General features: G+C 39.7%; 1 protein-coding gene across 2 annotated transcripts in view; it reads right to left on the reverse strand.

The window, feature by feature from the left end:
- Nucleotides 1-21987, reverse strand: part of cntn3a.1 (contactin 3a, tandem duplicate 1) — a 72411-nt gene that overhangs the window by 5604 nt on the left and 44820 nt on the right. The window contains exons 10-18 of one of the 2 annotated variants that reach the window (XM_023427705.1): nucleotides 19352-19481; nucleotides 15875-16025; nucleotides 9690-9817; nucleotides 7369-7544; nucleotides 4647-4764; nucleotides 2545-2703; nucleotides 2183-2332; nucleotides 1698-1768; nucleotides 977-1211 (exon numbers count right to left, since the gene is read on the reverse strand). In XM_023427705.1, the coding sequence (XP_023283473.1) occupies nucleotides 977-1211; nucleotides 1698-1768; nucleotides 2183-2332; nucleotides 2545-2703; nucleotides 4647-4764; nucleotides 7369-7544; nucleotides 9690-9817; nucleotides 15875-16025; nucleotides 19352-19481 (1318 nt within the window). Of the gene's footprint in view, nucleotides 1-976; nucleotides 1212-1697; nucleotides 1769-2182; nucleotides 2333-2544; nucleotides 2704-4646; nucleotides 4765-7368; nucleotides 7545-9689; nucleotides 9818-15874; nucleotides 16026-19351; nucleotides 19485-21987 lie in introns of both variants that reach the window. The other variant, XM_023427704.1, reaches the window with a different exon arrangement.

Consider the following 21987-nt stretch of genomic DNA (forward strand, 5'->3'; position numbering starts at 1 on the left):
TCCTGTGAACATGTGTACATGGATCACATGTAGAGAAATATTGTTTCTGTTAAATAACTGAGGGGGTTTTAAACTTCTAAATGATCTCACAGCTCAAAAACTATTTTAATTACTTAGCCAGACAAAAAAGCGTTCATGTACATGTAATATCTTTCAGGTTCTGTGGCTATGTGTTTTACAATAAACAAACCTTGGGCAGAAAAAATAATTACCTTTCACTTTCCTGATTAACAGACTTTTTTCTGTTGTTTGTGTTAGCGACAAACCGAAACCTGCTAACGCCACCACTGCCTGTAAGTGGATGCAAGGCATTAGTCTATCCACTTAAGAAGCTCCTGAAAACTCGTGTTCATCTTAAGTAGTTGTCTGTAATATTGCAAACATTCATGAACTCAGCTGACCTGCTTAATCAGAACGGAGTGGATGTGGTTGATGTAATGAAATTGACAGTCGTTTCTCAACATAAGCAGACCACCCACCGGCTGTCACCACAGTTTGATTCAAATAATGCTAAACCCCAACTTGTTCACGGCAGTGTGTGACATCACCTTCTGAGATCAAACAAACAGCAAACTGCTGAGATGAGCAGACGAAAAAACACATATATAGAAATCTCCCCAGTGAAATAACCAAAACTGTTTTAACTTTGGCAGAAAGTTTTGTTTTCATGTGCGACTGCATCAATATTAGTAAGAAGCTGATCGAGGAAATATGTTTCCATGGCCTCCAAGTCTCTGGAATCCAGGATTTTAGATCCAGTTCATGCAACACAGAAGATCTTCATTGATGGGTACGTGGCAGCGGGTGTTTAAAATGACATTATGACAGTTATTAATACTGGATTAAAAATAAACATGATAGAAATCAGACCAAGACTAACCTGATGCTGCATTGTTGCGGACACAGTGTTAGAGTTGTTGTACATTCACAGAGTGAAATCAAGACATGCTTTGCTTTTAGTTGTAATAGTACCCACCTTCCTCCGCTGAGTGGATGGTGGTAACCGGACTAAAAGGGCCTTCCCCCTTGTTGTTGTAAACCCCGACTTTGACTTGGTAGGGGGAGAAGGGAGGGATGCTCTCATTCTTGAAGACATATCTAGAGGCATCTGGGGACGTGACAGCGGCCTGCATCCAGCCTTGTGCCCCAAGTGGGCGGAAAGCTACCACGTAGCCAAAGCCTGGACCGCTCTGCAGCTCCTCAGGAACAGGCTAAGGAGGTATGAGATGACTCAGAGGGATGACTCAAGATGACTGATATTAAAGATATTAATACCTAAAAGTACTGCAGCTATGCATGGATTAGGGCACTTAGGAGAATAGTGCTGAGAGTGGTACTGTACTTGCAAGCCTTGCATGAATTTATCACTGTCTGGTTAAGTGGTTTTATACTGAGGTGAAATATAACAGAGCTGTAAGAGAGTTAATCTTTGTATATTTCAGTTTCACATTGAAATGGCTGAATGACAAAAGTGATGCGAGAGCTCCAAGTCAATGTAAAACTAAAGTGGTACAAACATTTACCCAAGTCAATATGTCATTACTGGTGTGTTTGATTGACTTGATCAATATCAATATAAAAAGGTTGGTATTGTACATTTAATATATTGTACAAAAATAAAATACACACACACACGCGCGCGCGCGCACACACACACACACACACACACACAAACAATTTAATGTATGCGTGTTTACCTCCCATGTGATGACCAGCTCTGAACGCCCACCACCACCACCATTCACTCTGGCTGGGGTCACCCTGGGAACTAACAGATGAACACAGTGTTTGTATGTAGCAGTTTGTTTATTCATGTATCTGTCATTTGAAATGAAATATGAAAAGTTATTATGATTAGTGTGAGACCTTTCTTGAATTCATACTTTAATGTGCAGCATATTGGAATATATGCTATATATGGAATATAATATGAAAAGTCCACACCTTATGAAACCATTAAGTTCTGTATTTAGTTAGAGGGTGTTTTAATGGGGTGGCCATTGTGAGACAGTATACTTTTTTATGTTTTTGTGTTAATGCACAGAAATATTCATGTGTGTATGTGAAGGGAACTAATTGCCACCCTGAAGTAGAATCTCTCTACATAAAATGTGCATAATTTGCAAGCGATTTGTGTCACTGTTGTCAAAAGAGAAAATATAAGAAAATAAGAGATACATACGCATTTCTTTGGTGCGGGCCTTTTTGGAGGGTTTGCTGGGCTCTCCTGTTCCTATGTTGTTGGTTGCCAGGACTCTGAACTCATACTCCACCCAGGGACTCAAGTCAGTGACAGTGGTTGACAGCTGCTTCCCCCCGAGCAGCTCAGGAACTGAAAGACATCACAGAAATAACCTTTCATCGAAAGCCCTGCAAGATCTGCCACTGAAACTAAGCCAAGCTGGTGATGTGTTATTTACTGTCATTTTACGTGTGGTGTTTGAAAAGGATACCAGTCACACCCCCCTCACTCTTTTTTTTATCTACTCAGTGAACTTCACACTCACATAACCTAAACCACACTGTCGGATGAAACCAGCCTACCAGTGGTGACGGCTTGCCACCCGAGAGAAAAGGGCGTTCTGGCCTGGATGGTGTAGCTGAGGATGGGGCTGTGGTTATCCATGCCCAGTCCCCAGGACAGCGAGGCAGTGGTCTCTGTCATCTCAGTCACCTGACAGTCTACAGGGGGGCCAGGGGGACCTGGAAGGAGAATTTGTCACAGTTCACTCACAAGGGATGATATATACTGTAGAGACTAATGAAGAGAAGAGGAACCAAGGCACAGATGGTGGACAACAGCTGCTAACACCTGCTGACGCTTGAGTGCAACACTGATCTACAACCAGTCCGAACGCAATGTTTGTTACATCGATGGTGATGCAGAGAAAAGTCGACGAATCGAGACAAATTCTGCAGCATGATTTGTTTTAACAAATGTAGTCTATCTTATCTCATTCTCTTTATTCCTAAAGAGCAGTATTTTCACTATTACAGATCATGACATGCTGTACAGAAATGGTTCCCAACGTGGGAGTCAGAGTCAAGTGTTTGCAAGGTAAATGACCGGGGTCGCGAGATGATTAACAGAATAGGAGAGAAGAAAAACATGAAGTTATTTTCTGAAATTATATTCATTTTTCTCTAATCTTTGCTTTGCTTGCTGACCTCTTCTTCAGATGACTGAAATGAAACAATCTTTTTTATAAAGAAAAATCACTCTTCCCTACAACTCAATGAACAATGAACATACTGCACTGTATGCAACCTGTGATTAAGGGTCATGGTTTTTATTTCAATTTTAAGGGGTCAGGAGTCAGAAAGGTTGTGAACCACTGCCATACAGGGGTTTTATGTGGGAAGACAAAGGTGGAATGACACGTCTGCATCACGGTGCACAACATGTGCCTCCCACATAGAACTACATAGATACGGTGTACATTGTCAGGCCATAGCTTTTTAATTAGATACCTCACAGTAACTTCGTTCACATGCTTCCATTAATGTTGTGTTATAGCATATTAATGGGCAAATTATGGCTATACATTCAGCTATAGTGCTTTTATGGCATTGCATTAACATGCTTTCATCCAGTGGGGAAGAAAGTGAGATTCCTGGCTAGCAGACAGTTTGTTTCAGAAATGGCTGTGCTAAATGTGTTACTGCACAAGATGAAAGATAGTGGATAACTGAGCTTTTCTCTGGGATCTCCATAGCTGCCGTAGCCCTGACGTATACCGGTAGTTACATTTTTCAGGTGCATGTCATCTAGGCGTAGCAACAGTGGCGATGTGTATGCACTCTGTCGTTATAACCTTTTAACAAAGGCTGAGCTAGTATATATACTGCAAAAATATCTGTCTTCATATCTGTACTTGGGTCCTACTTCCATCCATACGCATCCTACATACTGTTAAGCAGCCAAAACAATAACATGATGCTTTAATCATGTTACTGAGCAAATCAAATAATAAAACATGAAGTCTAAACTGAGTCTAAAAAAGCTTTAACTATAACTGTTAATGGTCCAGGTGGGAATCAATAATGGAAATAGAGTGGGAGGGTTAGAGCAAAAATACAAGTCAGAACTGCAGTGCATATTGCATGATTTTCATTACAAGCTGGAGGTTTCATATATAAAGCCCAGGTGAAAAGAAAATTGGTTTTACATGTCTATGATAAAAAAAAATAAGAAAGCTATTGAAAAAAACTGGCCATAATAGCTCCTTGGGTTATACTGCACATTTCTTTCTTTTCTTTTTTTTTTTAAAAAGGACACATGGGAGGAGGTCCACAATAAATTTAGTATCTATGAAAAAAAAGACAAGTCACATTGGGTGCCAGGCTCCAATATCAGATCATGAGGTAGAAATATTACTACAAAAAATTGGTCGTTGAAGTTTGATTTATTACCTCTGTGAAGGAGGTTATGCTTCCACCCATGTCTGTTTGTTGGTTGTTTGTTTTTGTTTGTTTGGATTACGCAAAAAAGTACTGAACCGATTTGCACCGAACCTGGTGGAGTGAGAGAAGAACCCATGAATGATCTGGGCAGATCATTTACTACTAATCAGATTTTTTTTCTCTTAAATCTGGTGTGTGCTGTTTGACGGAGGTTTTATACGTGGCGTGTTGGGCATCCTTACCTCTGACGACCACATCCGTGGCAATAGAGACACTGTCCACCTTGGTCTGAACGGCACACGTGTATTTCCCAGCATGCCTCAGTTGAATGTTTCGGATCATGATGTCACCAGCTGAGCGCTGTCAGTGCAGAAGTTAGGAAAGAAACAAGACGAGTAAGTTAAAACTAGTAAAAGAAAAAAAATCTTGAAATTTAGTTTTGATCAACTAAAAGGACTGTAGAAAAAAGTGCAATGTCAGAGTGATTTCTTTTGGCATTCAGTTTATTACATTATGGAAGAAAAAGGTACAAGACAAATCCAGGGCCACGCCAAATGACTGAGTGCAGGTTTTCATGATCATTTATGAAGACGGTTCTTTGTGGGGAATTAAAAAGCTTCTTTCAGCTCTATCCCTTTTATTCACTCTGATTCCATTTACTCTGCAGACATCCATTCAATGCCAAATGCATTATTAGCTTTTAACTTTAAAGTTAGTGCTAATGTTAAGTTGATGTCTTATCTTTGAAAATAAGGGACTGTGAAACAGGATGAGGCTCAGTAATTACTTTGATGTATAATCAGGGACATTTTATACGGATAAAAATTCAGTTGCTTCAAGTAATTCACTCTTTGAAACTCCCTGCCATCATTAAAATAATATAACTAGGGATGGAATGGGTCACAGATCTCTCACTTTTGCAAATTTTATATACAGCAGGAAAAAGGAACCTCCTAGCTTGCTTATTAAATTAAGTTAAAGTTTAAGAAGTCCTACAAAATACAGTAATCATATAGTAGATGACATTCTCTGTCCATTGCACATCACACCTGTATCTACAAGGCGATGTGATGTGATGATTGTGATGATTTATTGGGTGAAGAGTTACATGAAAAAAGCAAAATAGTAACTGCAATATCAGATAATTACAAAATGTACAAACATATTCTGGTATTTGATATTTACAATATTTGAGAAGCCAGTACTGAAAATGCTGACTGTGTTTCACTGGGGTTTGGCTTTGCATCCTTCAGTCAGCTTTTTCATCTCCCTTTCATATTACAAGTAATACAACTATTAAACCTAAGGTATTTAGTGTCTTACCTAAGATGGAAAGTTTATTTCTTTTCTCTAAACTTTTCTCTCCCACATAGACACCACAACTCCCATAATCTTATGACAGTGGTGTGACTACAGCTCTGGCAGCAACAATTAGCCCTATAAAATGTGAAGAACATGTTTCTATTTAAAGCTGTACAAGAGAAAGGGGTTGTAGCCAGCAGTGAGGTTGGTGTCAATACTGCTAGAGGCTCATAGTTTTCATATTGTTAAACATTTGCAGGAAACAGTATGTTCTTTACCAGCTGACTTAAAGGATGCAGCTGCAGGGTTTTATCTTTTTGATAGTAAAAGTGAAAATAACCACAGCTCTCAATTTACAATTGCACAAAATCAAGTCTGTTGATTCTTCCCATTTCTGAGCTGTAAAGCAGTTCTCAAGCAGCGTGTGGCTTTATGTTTAGTCCAGGTGTAACATTACAGCCTTAAGGTATAACAACCCTTATAGCGTATAGCTTTTACTACCCTAAAAGCTCTACGATACATTCAGGTTTTAATCTCCTTGAGTTCACAGCAGACTATCAGTATAGAAAAGCATGTCATAGCCTGCTCTTACAGAAGTTATATATATATATATAGTGGCAGAAAAGATCTGATAGAGTTAACTGGAGACAGCTCTTAGTGAATAGCTCCTTTAAGTAATGTGATCATCCACCATTAATATGTGACTAGTGTCTTCACCACAACATGCGAGGGTGAGGTGCAATGGAGTCAAGTGTTAAAAGGAACCGCAGGGCTACATGCAATTATAAAGCTCTTGTTGTTGTTCATGATCATGTTGGATGAAAAAAAACAGGAGGTGATAAAGAAGCCAAGACCTCATAATTTCATTTCCTAATTAAAAGAAAAATATATTTGGTGTTAGATAATCAAATGTAACGCACGGCTGAGCATTGCATAATGAATTTCTTAGTTGCTGCTTTTGTCAGTGGAGGAGGTGTTATTAACAAGCAGAACAGGCAGCATAGAGCCCTGTTGTTCAGTCAAAAAAAAAAAAAAATCTCATCTGTCTGATTCATCATGAGCAAGTATTCAATATATTGCTCCTTAAAAGATGTAACAGAAATTCAGCTTTAGAGAAATGAGACGTAAATGTGTTAATGATCATTTTTATGGACTTCAAATAACTCCTAACTTCCTTGAGTCACTGTAAACTACTGCATGTGTGTAAAATTTCATGTGGAACAAGAGATTCTGATTATAATAAAAAGTGAAACCATTCACACAGCTCATTCACACGGCTTTTATCTAAGCCGAGCTTCAGATGCTTTTTAAAGCGATAAAGTTGTAACTACACGGTCAACATGTTCAAACACGAACATACAGGATGCCATGGAGATACTGACGCTCTTCTTTTTTTACCTCAGGAAAAGTTACTTGGCCAACACAAGTATCTGGAGCTTCAAATATAACATATATATAAATATATATGCCTGTAGCTCTGCCATAAAGAAGAGTCCAAAGTTCATTTAAAGAACTCGACACAGAAACTTGAACGATGGCGATCTGAAGAAGTTGTTGCAGATGTTCATGTGCAACTTCTAGGTGGCAACTTATCCTATTTCCTTCATGTTGTACCCTGGAGACATGGAAACACAGAGGATGGAAATATATGGATGCACTTACCCCACCAACTTTTTCAAAATAAGCCCCGTGGCTTCCAAAGTGGATGAGCTGCTCGTTGAAGAACCAGGTGAACTTGAGGTCCAGCGTGGGGTCATGAGATACCTGGCAGGGCAGCACAATGCTCTCACCTACGGTAACGTCCAGATGACCCGCTGGACTGGTGATCACAGTCGGCTCTAGAAACACAGAGCACCAAGTCAGAAATACCCTTTTCCAGACTGTCTGCAATATAGATGGATACACACATTCCGCTAGCTTGCTTTCATTTCCTTATGTTCTTTATGTTATCAGAAATAATTGCAAAAATATGCCACACTCTAAAACAAATCCCGTCCCAGATGTTAACCGAACAAAATAAATTACTTTTCAGTCCGCCAGTGAGCTTATATTGCATCTCTTTCTGTGAGTTTCATAAATCAGAGCATGGTCTTGCGCAGCACTAAACAACAACAGAGACAAAGTAAAAGGAAACAAACAAAAGGAAAAACTCAGCCATTACAGCAGGTCAGAAGTGAGGCGATAATTTGGCTTTGTTTGTGCAGAGACAAAAAGCCATCCTGTTCCATCCTCAGCGTGGTGTGCCTCAACATAATCTGTGGTCCTTCTCAGCCGGGTGTCTCATTCAGCAGCAGTACAGTGCACAGGCTGAGAGGCTCGTACACCCGTCCACTGTGAATTATGCATGCATGTCATAAGCATCTAATGGACAGGCAAGTCGATGCAGCATGTCAGGGGGAGTAAAGGTCTATATTCAGCTCTGTCAAAACAGGCCAGCTTGTTTATCTCATTTATCTCTAAGGAGAACTGAGCGGTCAGAGCGGTGCATTCCAGGTGAGTCTCAGGAAAACTTTGGCACCGGATGCAAAACGAGAAGAGCAAGACTTTCTGCTCGCAAAGCTGTTCATGCCTGATGCTGATTTCTTGTTATGCACTAGAAGGCAACATCACAAATTGGCTCCCTCATTCCCCATAGTCTGCGCTGCGCATGGCGATTCTCATTCTCTCAACCGATGGCCTAATGACAGTATATTTCAAACAACCATAATGAGCAGATTTTATTGTACAGACCAGCGACAGAATAGACTGGATTTTAATGTTTCCATTTGAATTTGCATAGGAATTGCTGGAATGTGTTGCTATGTGTGAATATCCCCAGTGCGTCTGCGGTTCATTGTAAAAGTTGAAATAATGGGATGAAGTGGCAGCTGACATCAACTCCTGGTGAAATCTGAGGAACCATTTATAAACCCCTGCAGATTACAGCAACTGATGATAGAAACATTAATTTAGTTGTAGCCCTCATCAACAGCAAAAAATATTTATTGAATTTACCGTACGCTTGTAAAAATCTCCTTCTCCAAGTACTTGTGCTTCTGCAGTTGAATTTGTACTTGAGTAGGTACTTTAATAAATCCTTCCACCACACACCAACATTCGAAACACACACATAAATGTACAGTATATAGTGAATAACAGATGCGTTCGTACATGTAAAAAGGCTGAGGCAGATAAAAAAAAAAAAGAAAGCAAATTGGGCTTCTATACAAGCCAATTTGCAATTCAAAAAACTTGTGAAGAGGAATCACCAAAAGGCATTTTAATAGAGCACTGTTGTTGACGCTGCTCTTTAGAAAGACCTAGAAAATTCATTGCACTGCAGAAGTGTGTGATTTAAATGGATTGAAATCTTAAACAAACCGAGCATGGCTATGAGCCACTGTGCAAAAAAAGTATGAATTAAACATCGAGGCGCATGAATGCAATAAGCCTCTTGTCTCACTTCCTCCAGCCACTGCCACTCAACCAATTGGACTGTATATGTGTCAGGTAAGAAATCTTAATAGCAACTCTGCCTCACTGTTTGTTCATCAAGTGTGCAGAGAAGTCAGTGTTAGTAAATTTAATTCCTTTGCTTTGTGTTCCTCCAATAATACTGTCAACCATAAGTGATGTGTTAGTTTATTACAAGAGCTGGATAAGAAAACCTGCAGGGGGCATGGTGTTCAAACGGATCACACAAAAGGGTTTGAACAATTAACCACTGTATCAAAGCCAGTCCTAAAATTAATGACAAAAAGCTAATGTTTTGTATATTATATTTTTGGTGTTAATGCATCTGTATTGCTTGGTATAATAGAGATAGCATCCTAATAAATGTAGATTATTGTTGTTCTGTATTATGTTCTGTATAGCAGAAGACCACTGGTTGCCAAGGTAACAGCTAATGGGGCTAAAATAAATAATACACAAGCAAACATCCAGCTGCCATTTACAGTACTTCAACAAGGGGCTGAAGCCAAATCAAGAAAATAACACCTTACCTTTAACCAAAAGGCTTCCGGCACTGCTCGCCACTCCAAACTGGTTTCTGGCCACACACGTGTAGAGTCCAGCGTCCATTTTACTAACATTGGAAATCCGAAGGCTGCCATTATCCAACACTGTAACTCTGTGGGGGGTTAAAAACAGTATTTAGGTATATATATACATGTATGCCACCATATTCAGCGAGGTGACAGTGCATCAGTATTAGATTAATAAAGCACAGTGCAGCCCTGCTCTTGTGGAAGCCTGCGTGGCGGTCATTTTATATTCAAAGGCGCATGAAAATCTATTCTAAATGAGCAAGTCCAGTGTCCCGCAGCATTTAACTTCAGCCTGGAGTTTATCTCAGTGAATTTTAATTGGCTTCTTGCGCTTCAGAGTGACAGAAGGAGAAGCTCAGTGTGAGGAGTTACAGTTTGATTTCTCAGCACTGACTTGATAAGAACAGTGTAAGATCACTGTATGAGAGGAAAGTCTCATTTTCACTTCATTGTGTCTTTTCACAGCAACAATTAAATTCATCCACGACGCACCTAGTTTTTCTTCATTTTGTTCACCTGCTCATATTTAATCCAGATAATCACAGTATTATATTATTAGTGCTTTTTAACTATGAACCAGAACTGCAACAGTAAATACTGTATGTTTTGTAGGAAACGGAATGGAGACCGGATTATGATTTCTATTAATGTAATGAAGATATTTTGCTAATTTAAGTCCCAAATAGTTGATACTGAACATATCAGTAATGTTTAGATGCTCACAGCACTTGGTTAAAGTTTGGGGAGAGATCGTGGTCTGGTTTTATACAGAAAAAAATCCACAGTGACTTCCAACACAAAAAAACATAATCTTTTCTTAACCTTAACCAAAGCGCGTTTGTTCTCTCAACCTCACCACAGATGGGACTGCAAATCCCAGTCTCTAGTGTGATAGTTGTGTGGTTTGTACACCCACCATCCACCCAAACCACCTCCTGGTGACTCTGCTGTTCTTCAGAAATGCAAGCACTTCATTTTACCCAAAAAAAAAAAAGAAAAAAGACATGAAAAACAAAAAATGTTGACTCTGAACATAATCCAGCCTTGGGTTCAGGTTTCCTAAAAGACATATTTGCTGGCACCAGTTTAGTCACATAAAAATTTAATTTCTAGAAGAGTTGTTTGTCTGTTATCTTGAGTGCTGGAAGAGTAACATGAGGGCACAAATTTCTAAGATGAAAAACTAAACTAAAGAAATGTTGATGTCCCCTCCAGGAGCACTGAAAAGATTTGTGGGGGATGAGTCCTTAAAAGCATGTCAGTGTCAACAAGGCCTTGAATACTGTGTGTACAGAAAAAAACGCACAAAGAACTTATGAGGAAATATACATAACTCCTTTCATTTTGCCCCATTTTGAGCAAAGTCAAGGATAGAGGATAAAGAAAGAAAGAACGCATTTGAGAGGGAAACTTGTTTGATGAATTGAAATGAAGGACAGGGTCACAGGTGATTGAGGCATACAACGAAAAAACATCAAAGGTTTGATTAATTCTATTTACCATGATGCTAAAAAAGCATTCCTTTACTTAAGTGACAAACTGGCTACACGCTGCACAGAGTACTCAAAGCTGAGAGGGATTTATTCATGTTTTCAGCATGCACACAAAACATTTATTTCATCAACACATTATCAGATATCACCAGTTACTAGCTTGGTATAATGTATCACTAAATAATTCATTTTTAATACCTACTGTTCATGTTTGATCCTTTTGTCTTTCCTGTTAACAAGGCATTCCAGCTGATTCAGACAAAATCTTTTTCTTGTTCTCTCTCCTTTGATCTCAGTAATTACTGGAGGTAATCTATCATAGCCCGTTGAAGACAGTGTGACTGAAGTTTTTGCTTACTTCCTGGATTCTCCTGCTGTTTCACATCACTGAAAAATGTTTCCCAGCACTTTCAGGGGATGCTATTTGCTGTCTTTGACTTAACTTGGTTCTCAAAGTAAATAGTCTGAAATAAATGCAGCTTCAATACAGTGTCAGCAATAAGTTGTAATTTTACATTGACTAACTTCATTTTCTGTGTTAATTCTATTAATTATAACTCAGGTAGTTGTTAATTTGGCTTTCAACCTAATTAGGTTTGTAATCTACATTGTCGTGTTATCTATTAGCTAAAACATATTTTATTTTGGAAATGAAATGGGAAAAATCAAACGAGAATAAATTAGACACCCCCTCCCATCTTTTGCCACTTTTTGGGGTGTCAATTGGACCTGTCGTCACAATTTAATTGTAATCGTTCTGTGATGAGACAAATGTGAAAAAACTTGCTGAAATCCAGGAGATTTAGAAAAGGGAAAGACGATCTTCTGAAGGTTTCCATTAGAGGCAGAACTTCTTAATCCTTGTTAATTAGTAAAGGGATGAACAATGTAATGTAATAACTTCAGAAATTATTCAGACACCTTCACTCTTTGCACACTTTATTAGTTGTAGATGTAATTTTAAATTGATAGAATTATCTAATTTTTTCCCCTTTAGTCTACTATCAATAACCCATGATGATAAAATGTCTGTCATATCTGTTGTGTAACTTTAGAGAAACAAAAGGACAGGCGTCCTGTCTCTATTGTTGGAAAACTGGAGTCAAGAATCTGCTGAGATGTCCCTCAGCAACTCTATCAGCGTCTCTATCAGCTCTGATCTCCCCACAGGGGGAACGCATGAAGATAAAATCCCTACAGGGATCAATAAAATATCACACTGTTAAAAATAAGTTCCCTTGAGTTAACAAGACAGCCACTGCTGGTTGAACTAATAATTAATTTGGCCTGGTTATTACAAAGTTATTACAGACCATTAAGCCTCATGAGCACAGATTAATATTTCATGAAGTGAAACAGTTGTTAGACTTAGATTCTGATGCCACGGCTTAACCGACTAAAGGAGGATATTTATGATAATTCCCCTGTGCTGGGATTTCTTCTTTGAAGAGTAATTTGTCAAAGAAAGAAACTAAACACTGGGTAAACATTGAATGCTTGTGGGAGAAATATGTTATTGACATTTCTGATGGATGCAAAGCAGAAAATGCTACAGCTTCACCTCTTTTCCAAATTCAAGCTCCTGTGGAAAATCTATCAACAATTCATTCCCTCAGTCAGAAAGGTCATGCCAATTTGATCAAATTATATCCCACAAATTTTTGATACTGCCTTTCAACCATGGTTGTAGAACAATTTCCTAACCACATTTGAAATGAATTACCCCACTTATAAATGCCATGCCTTGCAAATCCTCACTGGAAGCTCCCATCTTATCTTCTAAACTGCACATGACGGTGTAATGGGGTTGAGCCAGTGTCTCAAAGAAGGACTTGAACACTCCTTTCTAAAAGATCCCTTGAAGGCAGCCAGGACCTCCCAAAATGATCAAAAATGACCTGTATCGCCTTAAAGACTTCAAGAATTCAAATACATTAGCCTTCTTGACAGAGTCCATTCCCCATGGTTATAGGGGTATATTCTCCTAACTGAACTGAGGCCTTCCTTTGTAATGGACTATAACAAAGAGTTATGAATATGAGATGTCACAGGGATAAGACTTGCCATTAAACTGTGCAGTAGCCTATGTCAGGCTTTCTCCTCGCCAACGCTACAAAGCAACAGTTCAGGATAAAGATGTAAGGAGCATTATCTGTCTGAAACACTTTCCCTTCTTTCCCTTCTTTCCCTCTCCTCTCAAATGTTGCCCTGGAGCAATTAAGGTATAGGGGAAATTTGTGGGGCACATAAAATCTTGAGCAGTGTGATATAGTAAACAGGCACTTTACCTCAACCTTATTGGTTGGTGTTAAAGTGAGCTACTGGCTGTAATCTAAAAGCCTGCTGTGTCTCTCTCTGGTGTAACAAAAACTAAGAGACTGTAAATGAAAAACATTATTTTAACCACTTAAGTAGGATTGCATAATTAAGTCAGTACATTACTTGGAACTTGCAGTCTTCTCAAGTCGTGCTTAATTAATTCACTAGCGATGCACATTATGTTTTGGCAACACATCCGGGAAGATCTTTCTGTTTTAGAAGCAGGATTATAAATGAATTCACATTACTTGATAAAGCAATATATGTCATTTAGCATAACAGTCTCAAACACAGTGGTTCAATCTAAAGGTAATATTCCTAAGAGCTGTTTCCTATATCCGTTTCACAGTTGCTGGCAGTGGTCAGCTGTGAAATTAAATTAGGGTAAGCCCTTTATCGTGAACCTCATAGCTTCCTTTGTAAGTGCACTGCAACCCTGTTATAAGGCTATCTTGTTATGCAAGCCTGGGATATGAGCTGATGTAGGTATCACCATTTCATGATTTCATTAACTAATCAGATCCTGCCTGTGTTCTTAGTTGATTTGTTCTCCCCTGCTCCAGATCCTTGAAAACATTATCCCTGGAAGATTAGAAGGAATTATGGGTATTTTAGTTGAGCCAGTGGGATGGATTAGTGATATGCCACTGCTGTAATAGCATTGGTAGCCGCCCCATTTCGATATGGAGGAAAGTAAATGCTAACGAGCCAGGACCCGGGGAATAGGTTTGCGAGAGATGCTGCAATAATGTCAAAGCCTAACATCTTGTATGCAGCTCACCCACTTCAGGGCGAGGCTGTAACGTTAAATCTCAAATGGGAAATCTTGCCTTTATGGGCGCGACTGATATTGCACATTGCACTATGGATGCATTTTCCTTTCAGTACTTAAGAGGATGATAAATCTGCAAGCTGAGTCCAACATTTAGCAGGCCTTTGCAACCAATAATCTTGGTGCTGGTTCTGCTGCTCCCCCTCAAATAAAACATCTCTCTCCTGTAACCGTGATGTCTCAGCCTGGTATTATCATCTGTATTAACAAACACCTTAGTTTCCCCAGCATACTGTCTGATAGGGGGAAGGTGAGACATGACTAAATGTGCTGCACTCCCACTGTGGTGAGGATGAATATCCTAGAGGTTGGGTGTGGAAAAAGCTGCTGAGCCAGTTGAACAATTAATCCCATATCAAATGAGAAATCTGAACCCCCACTATGTCACTGCATGTGCCAGCAGGTGTGCTCTTTTTCCTGCTGGCACATCCCTGCAAAAAAAAAAATCAAGATCTTATCAAACGGTGGAAATGCACTATTGAGTCATTTGTGTAGCTCACATATAATGACAGATTTTCCCCTCAGAGCGAAAATTAAAAGTGCAGCAGCACATCAGGGTGTCTTGGTTCTTCCTTATGTAATCTCCATCAACGTTTCAAGGTTGTGAGACCTGCAATAGTGCAATTATCACCAAAACGTATATGTTTCCAGTGACTGCCTGCTTGTGCAGATGAAACAGATAAAGTGTGTGTTCACTTCACTACCAACGGGCTTGTAGTTTAAAGCTGCTTTCTACCATATCTGCATATCTCCCTGTTTGCTATCGCGTGAGAAGAAGCGGTACAAATCCTGACCGGCCACTGATTATGCTGTACATCCTACTGCTAGCTTGACCAGCGTTATTTCTTCAGGGGGAGAGGCGTTTCTTTTTCTGGTCTGATTAACATTTATTTTCTTTCTTCTCCTCTGCAGCACACACACGTATTGCATTGATCTGCACTTAACCCGATTTCTAATAAAACAAGGTGTCCAGCTGGTTCCCCTGGTGTCACCACTTCTATCACACAAGAATGTATGTTGTTCAGCAGCTAGTCACTGATCAGTCCTTCTGGGTATTTCATCTGCTTCCTGTGCGTCTCAGTGGTACTCTGGATCATCCTCTGCCTTGCGCTTTAATGACCCTCCAGGCCTTACATGCTGCTAATGAGCTGATGGATCAGCACATCGATCCAAGTGCCGCAGTCTAGGAACGACCAATTACCTTAAGTAAACAGTGCAGAGACCAGCTCTGAGCACAGCCGGGAGAGCAAAGTAAAATGGAGTTCAGTGAAGAAATGTAGATAGCAGGGGGAAAGTGGCGGAGTGCAGAACGTGTTATGCAGTTCAGATTGTATTGTGTCACACTGTGTGTTCTTTGCAGTTTGTCACCATGAATATCAAGTAGGGAAAAATAAAATAAGTCAATGAAAGACTATTCTGCAGGTAAAGCAGACAAACTGAACAACTGTGGTCCCATACACAATGCACTTACTGCTCTACACAAAGAAACCCGGTACCTGTGGCTCTCTCTCAGGGCTTCCTTCCCTTTCCTCCAGGAAATCACGCCACGGGGAGACATCCTGGGCTTGCATTCGATCAGAATGTCGCCACCCTGTCGGGCCAGAGTTTGGGCCTTCAGCAAATTCTGGGAGAAGTCCGGAGCGATGGCTGATGGGGAGAGTGGAGAGAGAGGAATGTAAGTATTCCTGTGAGTGAGACAGCAGCAGAAAAAAAAAAAAGACGGGGAAGTTTAATTTATTGTCAGAGAGACGGAGAGAGAGAGAGAGAGAGAGAGAGAGAGAGGGGAGCAAAAGGGGTAGAAGCTATTGAGGAAACGACAGTGGAGAAACATCCTAAAGCTTGCAGGTCACTCCATCCATTAGGTAGGTCAGCTCTCTCATCCTTTTCTTTCCTCACCCGTATACACGTGTTTGCACACACACAGGCAGACCCGCATGCTCACATGAATGCAGGGGAACAGACATGGTACATCTTTTTAAAGAAGACGTTTTATTTGAAAGAAAGTGGGTTTTCCAATTCCATGAATTTTCCTTAGAAGGATATTATGCATTAAGAATTAAGCCGTGGGGCTCTGAAGCAAAAACGAGAGAATGTAAAACGAGAGGGAGGCTTTGTTGCTGCTCCTTTAGGCCTTAATTACTAAGGCGCCGTCGTCTGGAGCTGTTTTGTATGCGCACCGACTCAGCAGAAAGCTCTTCAAAGTGAACACACAGCCTGGCGCCAGTGACATGGCTGAGCACCTGCCAACGCATGCCGGTGTGCGTGCATACCCAGCAATACACACAATGAAATGCATGTATTTATACACACAGAGCACCTCACAATTATTTCTTGACACTAAGTGCGAAATGCCGGCGTCTCCTTCAACAGCAGAATAGATATTTGTCGTACTTGTCTTCTCATAACACATGGGTGGAATTTATATGAACTCTTGGAGGAACTAGAGGAGTTACAGTTTCATTCAAATCTGTTTATCCTCATGTTTTAAATAAATGTAACAAGTACAACAAATACAGCAGGTATGACAAAATATAAACAGATCTTCTTGGCTGTAGGGGGACCGTGTTAAGTAAGGAAGTATTTTTGGCCGGCCATATGATTGCAAATGTCCGTGACTGACTGACTGAATGACTGACTGATGGAGTTACGCCATTGGTCGATTGATGAGTTTGTCCATTGCTCTTTCGAACTGAATTGGTACAAACAGTTTGTATTAGGTGGGCGTTTTACAGCCCGCTGTGATGCCAACGGTGCATCTGTCGCAAGATTAAGATACTTTTTTTCAAAAGTACCTAGCGACAAATATAGCAACATTTTGGACAAACCTTGGCTACTCTCCATAGAAGAGAGTCACCAGTGGGGGTAAAGTCAGCCAGAACTGCATTGGATTCGATTAATTAATGAGCCAATCTGAATGTCTAAACCGAGAGTGAGACAGACGAGCCCCTCCTGGCAGATCATCACACGAGCCGATGGGCCTTTTTAACTTCATTGTTGCAGAAGAAGCAACATCCCACTTATTCACGAACAGATAAAAAGCTCTATGTTATAAATTCATGGTGTTATTGTAAAGATCAGCTCTACGTGTGATCGAAAACGAGCAGACGAAGAGAATAGCTTGTTCAGTCGGACTGGTCACCAGCTTTATTGGGAATTTGGCTGTATTAAAACACAGTACTTAATATTGTATATAATATTATATAATACATGATATTGTGAGCAAAGAGAACAGGAGAGAACCAAACAAATAAAGCTGACACAAGGCAGAACGTAAATACGACGCAATGATGTCAGCTGTTTACAGTGTTTCCACAACAGGTTTCAGATACTGTATGTCCCCGATTCTGCACACTGACCATATGTGGCCCAGAAATGTACTAGGTTTGTGTGTTAGTTTGACAAACAGACATTATCATACATGAAAATTACAATAGCTTAACAAATATTACACTGCCAATAAGAAACTATACATCTATCAAAGGTGTGAACTATTAAATTATTAATCAAAACAAATTGTCAGATTAATCAATAATGAAAGTAATTGTTGTTGTTGCCCGGACTGTAGTGTGTATAGATTTATCAGGTATGGCTAACCATGTTTGGAAAATGTTTTCTTTCTCTGGAGTAACTGCAAAAAAAGAAAGAAAAGTGGATTTTTTAGACAAATATTGTTGCAAAATTATCCTTTAATAAAGAGGCGCAGAATACAAAGTGTAGATTCTTTTGTTCCCACTAAAGGGCAGGGAGACTCTCAGATAAGTCCCCTGACTTCTATTAAAGAACAGGACATCATGTTTAGGAGGTGCACATCAGTAAACCCTAAGAAATAGTATCGTAGTGGCCAATATGGTCTCGTGACATGTTGTGGATGAGAAGGATGAGAATTGTTTGTTATGTACAGGCTTTTCATTACCACACTTACTGATCTGTTTCGACATATGTGTTTATATTAGAGTCATCTGTGGCTTTGACGGACTTAATTACTTTATTTTACTAATGCAGCCAAGTGCTGTGAGCGCTTACACAAGGATAGAAAACGTGTGCGGCGAAATTAAGTTTGCATTTGATTTCTACAATAAACCAGACACATAGAAGCTTTACTCTAAGTACATATAAACTCAATTCACAACTCTTCTCTCCCAGATAATTATATTTTCTCAGTCTTTAATGATACCTGCATTTGTCTGACTACTGTTGCCAACTACCTGTCTGCCTTTTAAGCCTGAAGGACCTTGAACATACTAAACTTTTACTTTTAGCCAGTGCGTGTTCTCGTGTCAGTTATATAAACGGTGACATGAAGTTCACCTTCCGTGATTAGATGGCCTCTACAGTTAGAAACTAACTAAAACAACAAACAGACTAAATAAAAGACATTTAATTGTCTTCACATGAGACATAGGAGCTTCACTGCAGCTGAAGATTTTCTGCTGCCAACTATTACAAGCAAGCAAAGTGTTGCTCTCCTCTCGCTGCTATTCTCAGTGCACACAGCTGATCTTCCCCAGTCACTTCAACTTTCCCACCTGAGGGCGGACCAGCATCCCGTGTGGTTATTTGATTATAAGAGACAGACTATTGTGCACTTTTAGCAAGAACAGAAAAAAATGTTTTTATGTGCTCAGCTTTAATTTAAATGGATGAATTTACCCTTAAGATCCTGTACAAGTAACAGAGCACTGATTAAAAAAACTGAGCGATAGGGGAAAAATTGTACAATTATTTCGTTGATCCAATTGGCAAAAGACATTTACTACACATCTCCAGACATATGTAGTGAATGTTCTGCCAATACGACTGTGAGCGTAGGAGATATGGCCTCAAATGTACACCTTTAATTATAGTGCTCGTAGTTATTTTGGCACATTAATCATCTCTCCAAAAAAAAGTGTCTACCATCTAAAAGTGATTAGGAAGATGACATGAGCGCAACTCCACTAAATGAATTCGGAGTCTTGTGTGTTTGGTCTTACCTATGACTCGTAGCTCAGCGTTGGTGAAAATTCGGCCATGCTTGTTCTCCGCCACACACTGGTACATGGCGATGTCAGCCAGACTCAGGCTGCTGATCGTCAGCACTCCATTATTCGTCTGAACTCTGTCCTGCTAAAGACACACACACACACACACACACACACACACACACACGCATCCATGCATTTAACACAATGTGACTTGAAATGGAGGCCGCTGTGCTAACCTGACAGAAAACACTAAACAGGTTTAGACAGGGTGAACAGTCAGCAGAAGGTTTTGAGTGGTTGCCCCTGGCATAAAAATAAGACCCAACATCCAATTATGACCTGGGACTGTTGTATGCTCCTTCAAATACTTATGCCCTTGGTTAATGAATATGTGATGAAAGCACTGTTATCAAAATCATACCGTGTCTCTGCTTTTTCCTATTGTTCGTGTTTCTGGACGCCAACGTCCAATATTCACCCTCTTTTTGGCTCTTTGGTCTCCACCAGCTCCTGGAAAAATATCTTTGGCTCCAGCTTGTCACTAACTGTGTGTGTCTGTTGTTGCTGGGAAGGTACAGTGTGTGACAATTCATTGTGGTTGTGTCACCACAGTAACCCCTTTCGCATTACACATGCAGTCGTTTGATCCATTGCTAATTTAGAAAAATATTGATTAGTAGAGCCCAGAGAAAAGTCTGTTGAGCGAGGAAGATAAAATCCTCACAGTGTGCTAAGACATTACAGTAACTGACCGCAGGTTCACATGAACCATTCTGGTCCTAAAAACGCTGTCTAAGACACCTCCCTGGATGATCCTCCAACAAATCTGACATTAATCCCTCAGATGTACTGACACCTGTTTATATAAAACCACTGTTATATAAAAAGAACAAAGAGTACAAGCGTACTAGACTCAGGGTTTGCTGACATATGAGCAAGTTCAAGTTTATTTGTAAAGCACAATATGCAAAAGAAATTCCAAGTTATCTACAGAGAGATACAATGATAGAGAATAGGTTATAACATTCACAAACAGCCTTCAAACCTCAATTCAGCAGGTAAGATGTTCTACACTTTAGGTGCATAAACACTGGGAGCTCTTTTGGCAGCTTTTGTATACACTCTTGGAATTGTGAGGAAATGTCTGTCCTGTGACCTGAGAGATCTGCTGGGTAGATAAAATGATAGCATGTCAGATATGTAATCCAGAGCCAGACTATTCGCTGCTTTGTAGACCGGGAGAAAAACTTTAAAGTCAATCCCTGTAATGAACAGATAGAAAGCGGGGTTGTTTGAGAATTGGGGTGACGGTGGTCACACTTTTTTGGTCCTACTCAGAATACTGGCAGCTGTGTTTTTGAATGAGCGGAAGCTGTTGGATGGCTTTTATACAGGACGACCAATGAAATGGGTTTTACGATAATCTATTCTGCAGGTGAAAAAAAGCAAGGACAAATCCACAAGCCAGTCATGTGTATAGTTCCTACAAAAACATATCTATCTAAAGACTGGGCATTTTACACTCATGCCAATACAGTGATCAAACCATACACTTTTAGGATGATGATGGTTACAAGAAATTAAATAGTAATTACAGCAGTTTCACACACTTAGCAAACCAGCAATATTAAGACCATTACTATTTTTTATTTTAGCACACTATGTTTCTTTACTTGGCACAGTAGAACGTCTTTACACTGTGTTTGTGTGGTTGACTGTGTTTTAATAGCTACTACAATTATTGTTCTGTTGTTTCCTGTGGGTCAATAAATTAGTAATAAAAGGTCACTGTAAATTCTATTACTTTCCACGTGTTATGGGAGCTGTGTTCTCCCAGTAGTACTTTTTAAAGAAGTATTTATCTTAATTTAGACTAACCTACCATCCATGGCTAATGTAATAATCTAAAGTCAACAACCGCTTAACAGAGAAACAACATCATTTTTTGTTGACCGCAAAATCTATACTGTCACACTGTTTCCAGACTGACCTTTCACTTCGTATAAGAAATGTGTGAAGTGTAAGGAAAATTCTAAACAGTCTAATTGGTGCCATAACAGTATGACATACTAGGTGTTCATATGAGAATCCTGATCTAAAACTGCTTTGAGGTGGGTAATTAGGGCTATATATGGACATTTTAAGTACTACGATCCCAACTGTGTTCATTCTGAAGAATGTCCTGATCTAATTCAAGCTTTAGCCACACTTTTTCTCTCCTTGGGGGGCTGATAATTGAAACGCTGCTAATTTTCTGTGGTCTTAATAGGCCCGCAGTGACTACATAACCCCTCGCTGCTTAACATAGCACTGAGACACCATCAAACGGCGACTGAAATCAAACCTCTGAGGAATTAATCAGGATGCAGGCTGTTTTGTACTCAACCAGGCATCATACATTGTTAGGTGTCAGAGAAAAAAAAAATGCACAGCAGGTGATGCTGTTTGTAAATTTTCTACACAGAGTATAGACAGTAATAACAACACCTGAATAAAGCTCTTCCCACTGCTCCTTTTGACCTTTACAAGGCTTGGCACTGCTTTCTGCTCCCTTTTTATAGTTGTGTCAATTTAAGTATTGCGGCACTCATTGTTCTTGCCCTTGATCTTTCCCATTGAGTGTAGCCGGACCTTTTAATGTCACT

This window comes from Seriola lalandi, unplaced genomic scaffold, assembly GCF_002814215.2.
Source record: "Seriola lalandi dorsalis isolate HSWRI2012SDOR001 ecotype SW California unplaced genomic scaffold, Sedor1 jcf7180002054861, whole genome shotgun sequence".
Lineage (NCBI taxonomy): Eukaryota > Metazoa > Chordata > Actinopteri > Carangiformes > Carangidae > Seriola > Seriola lalandi.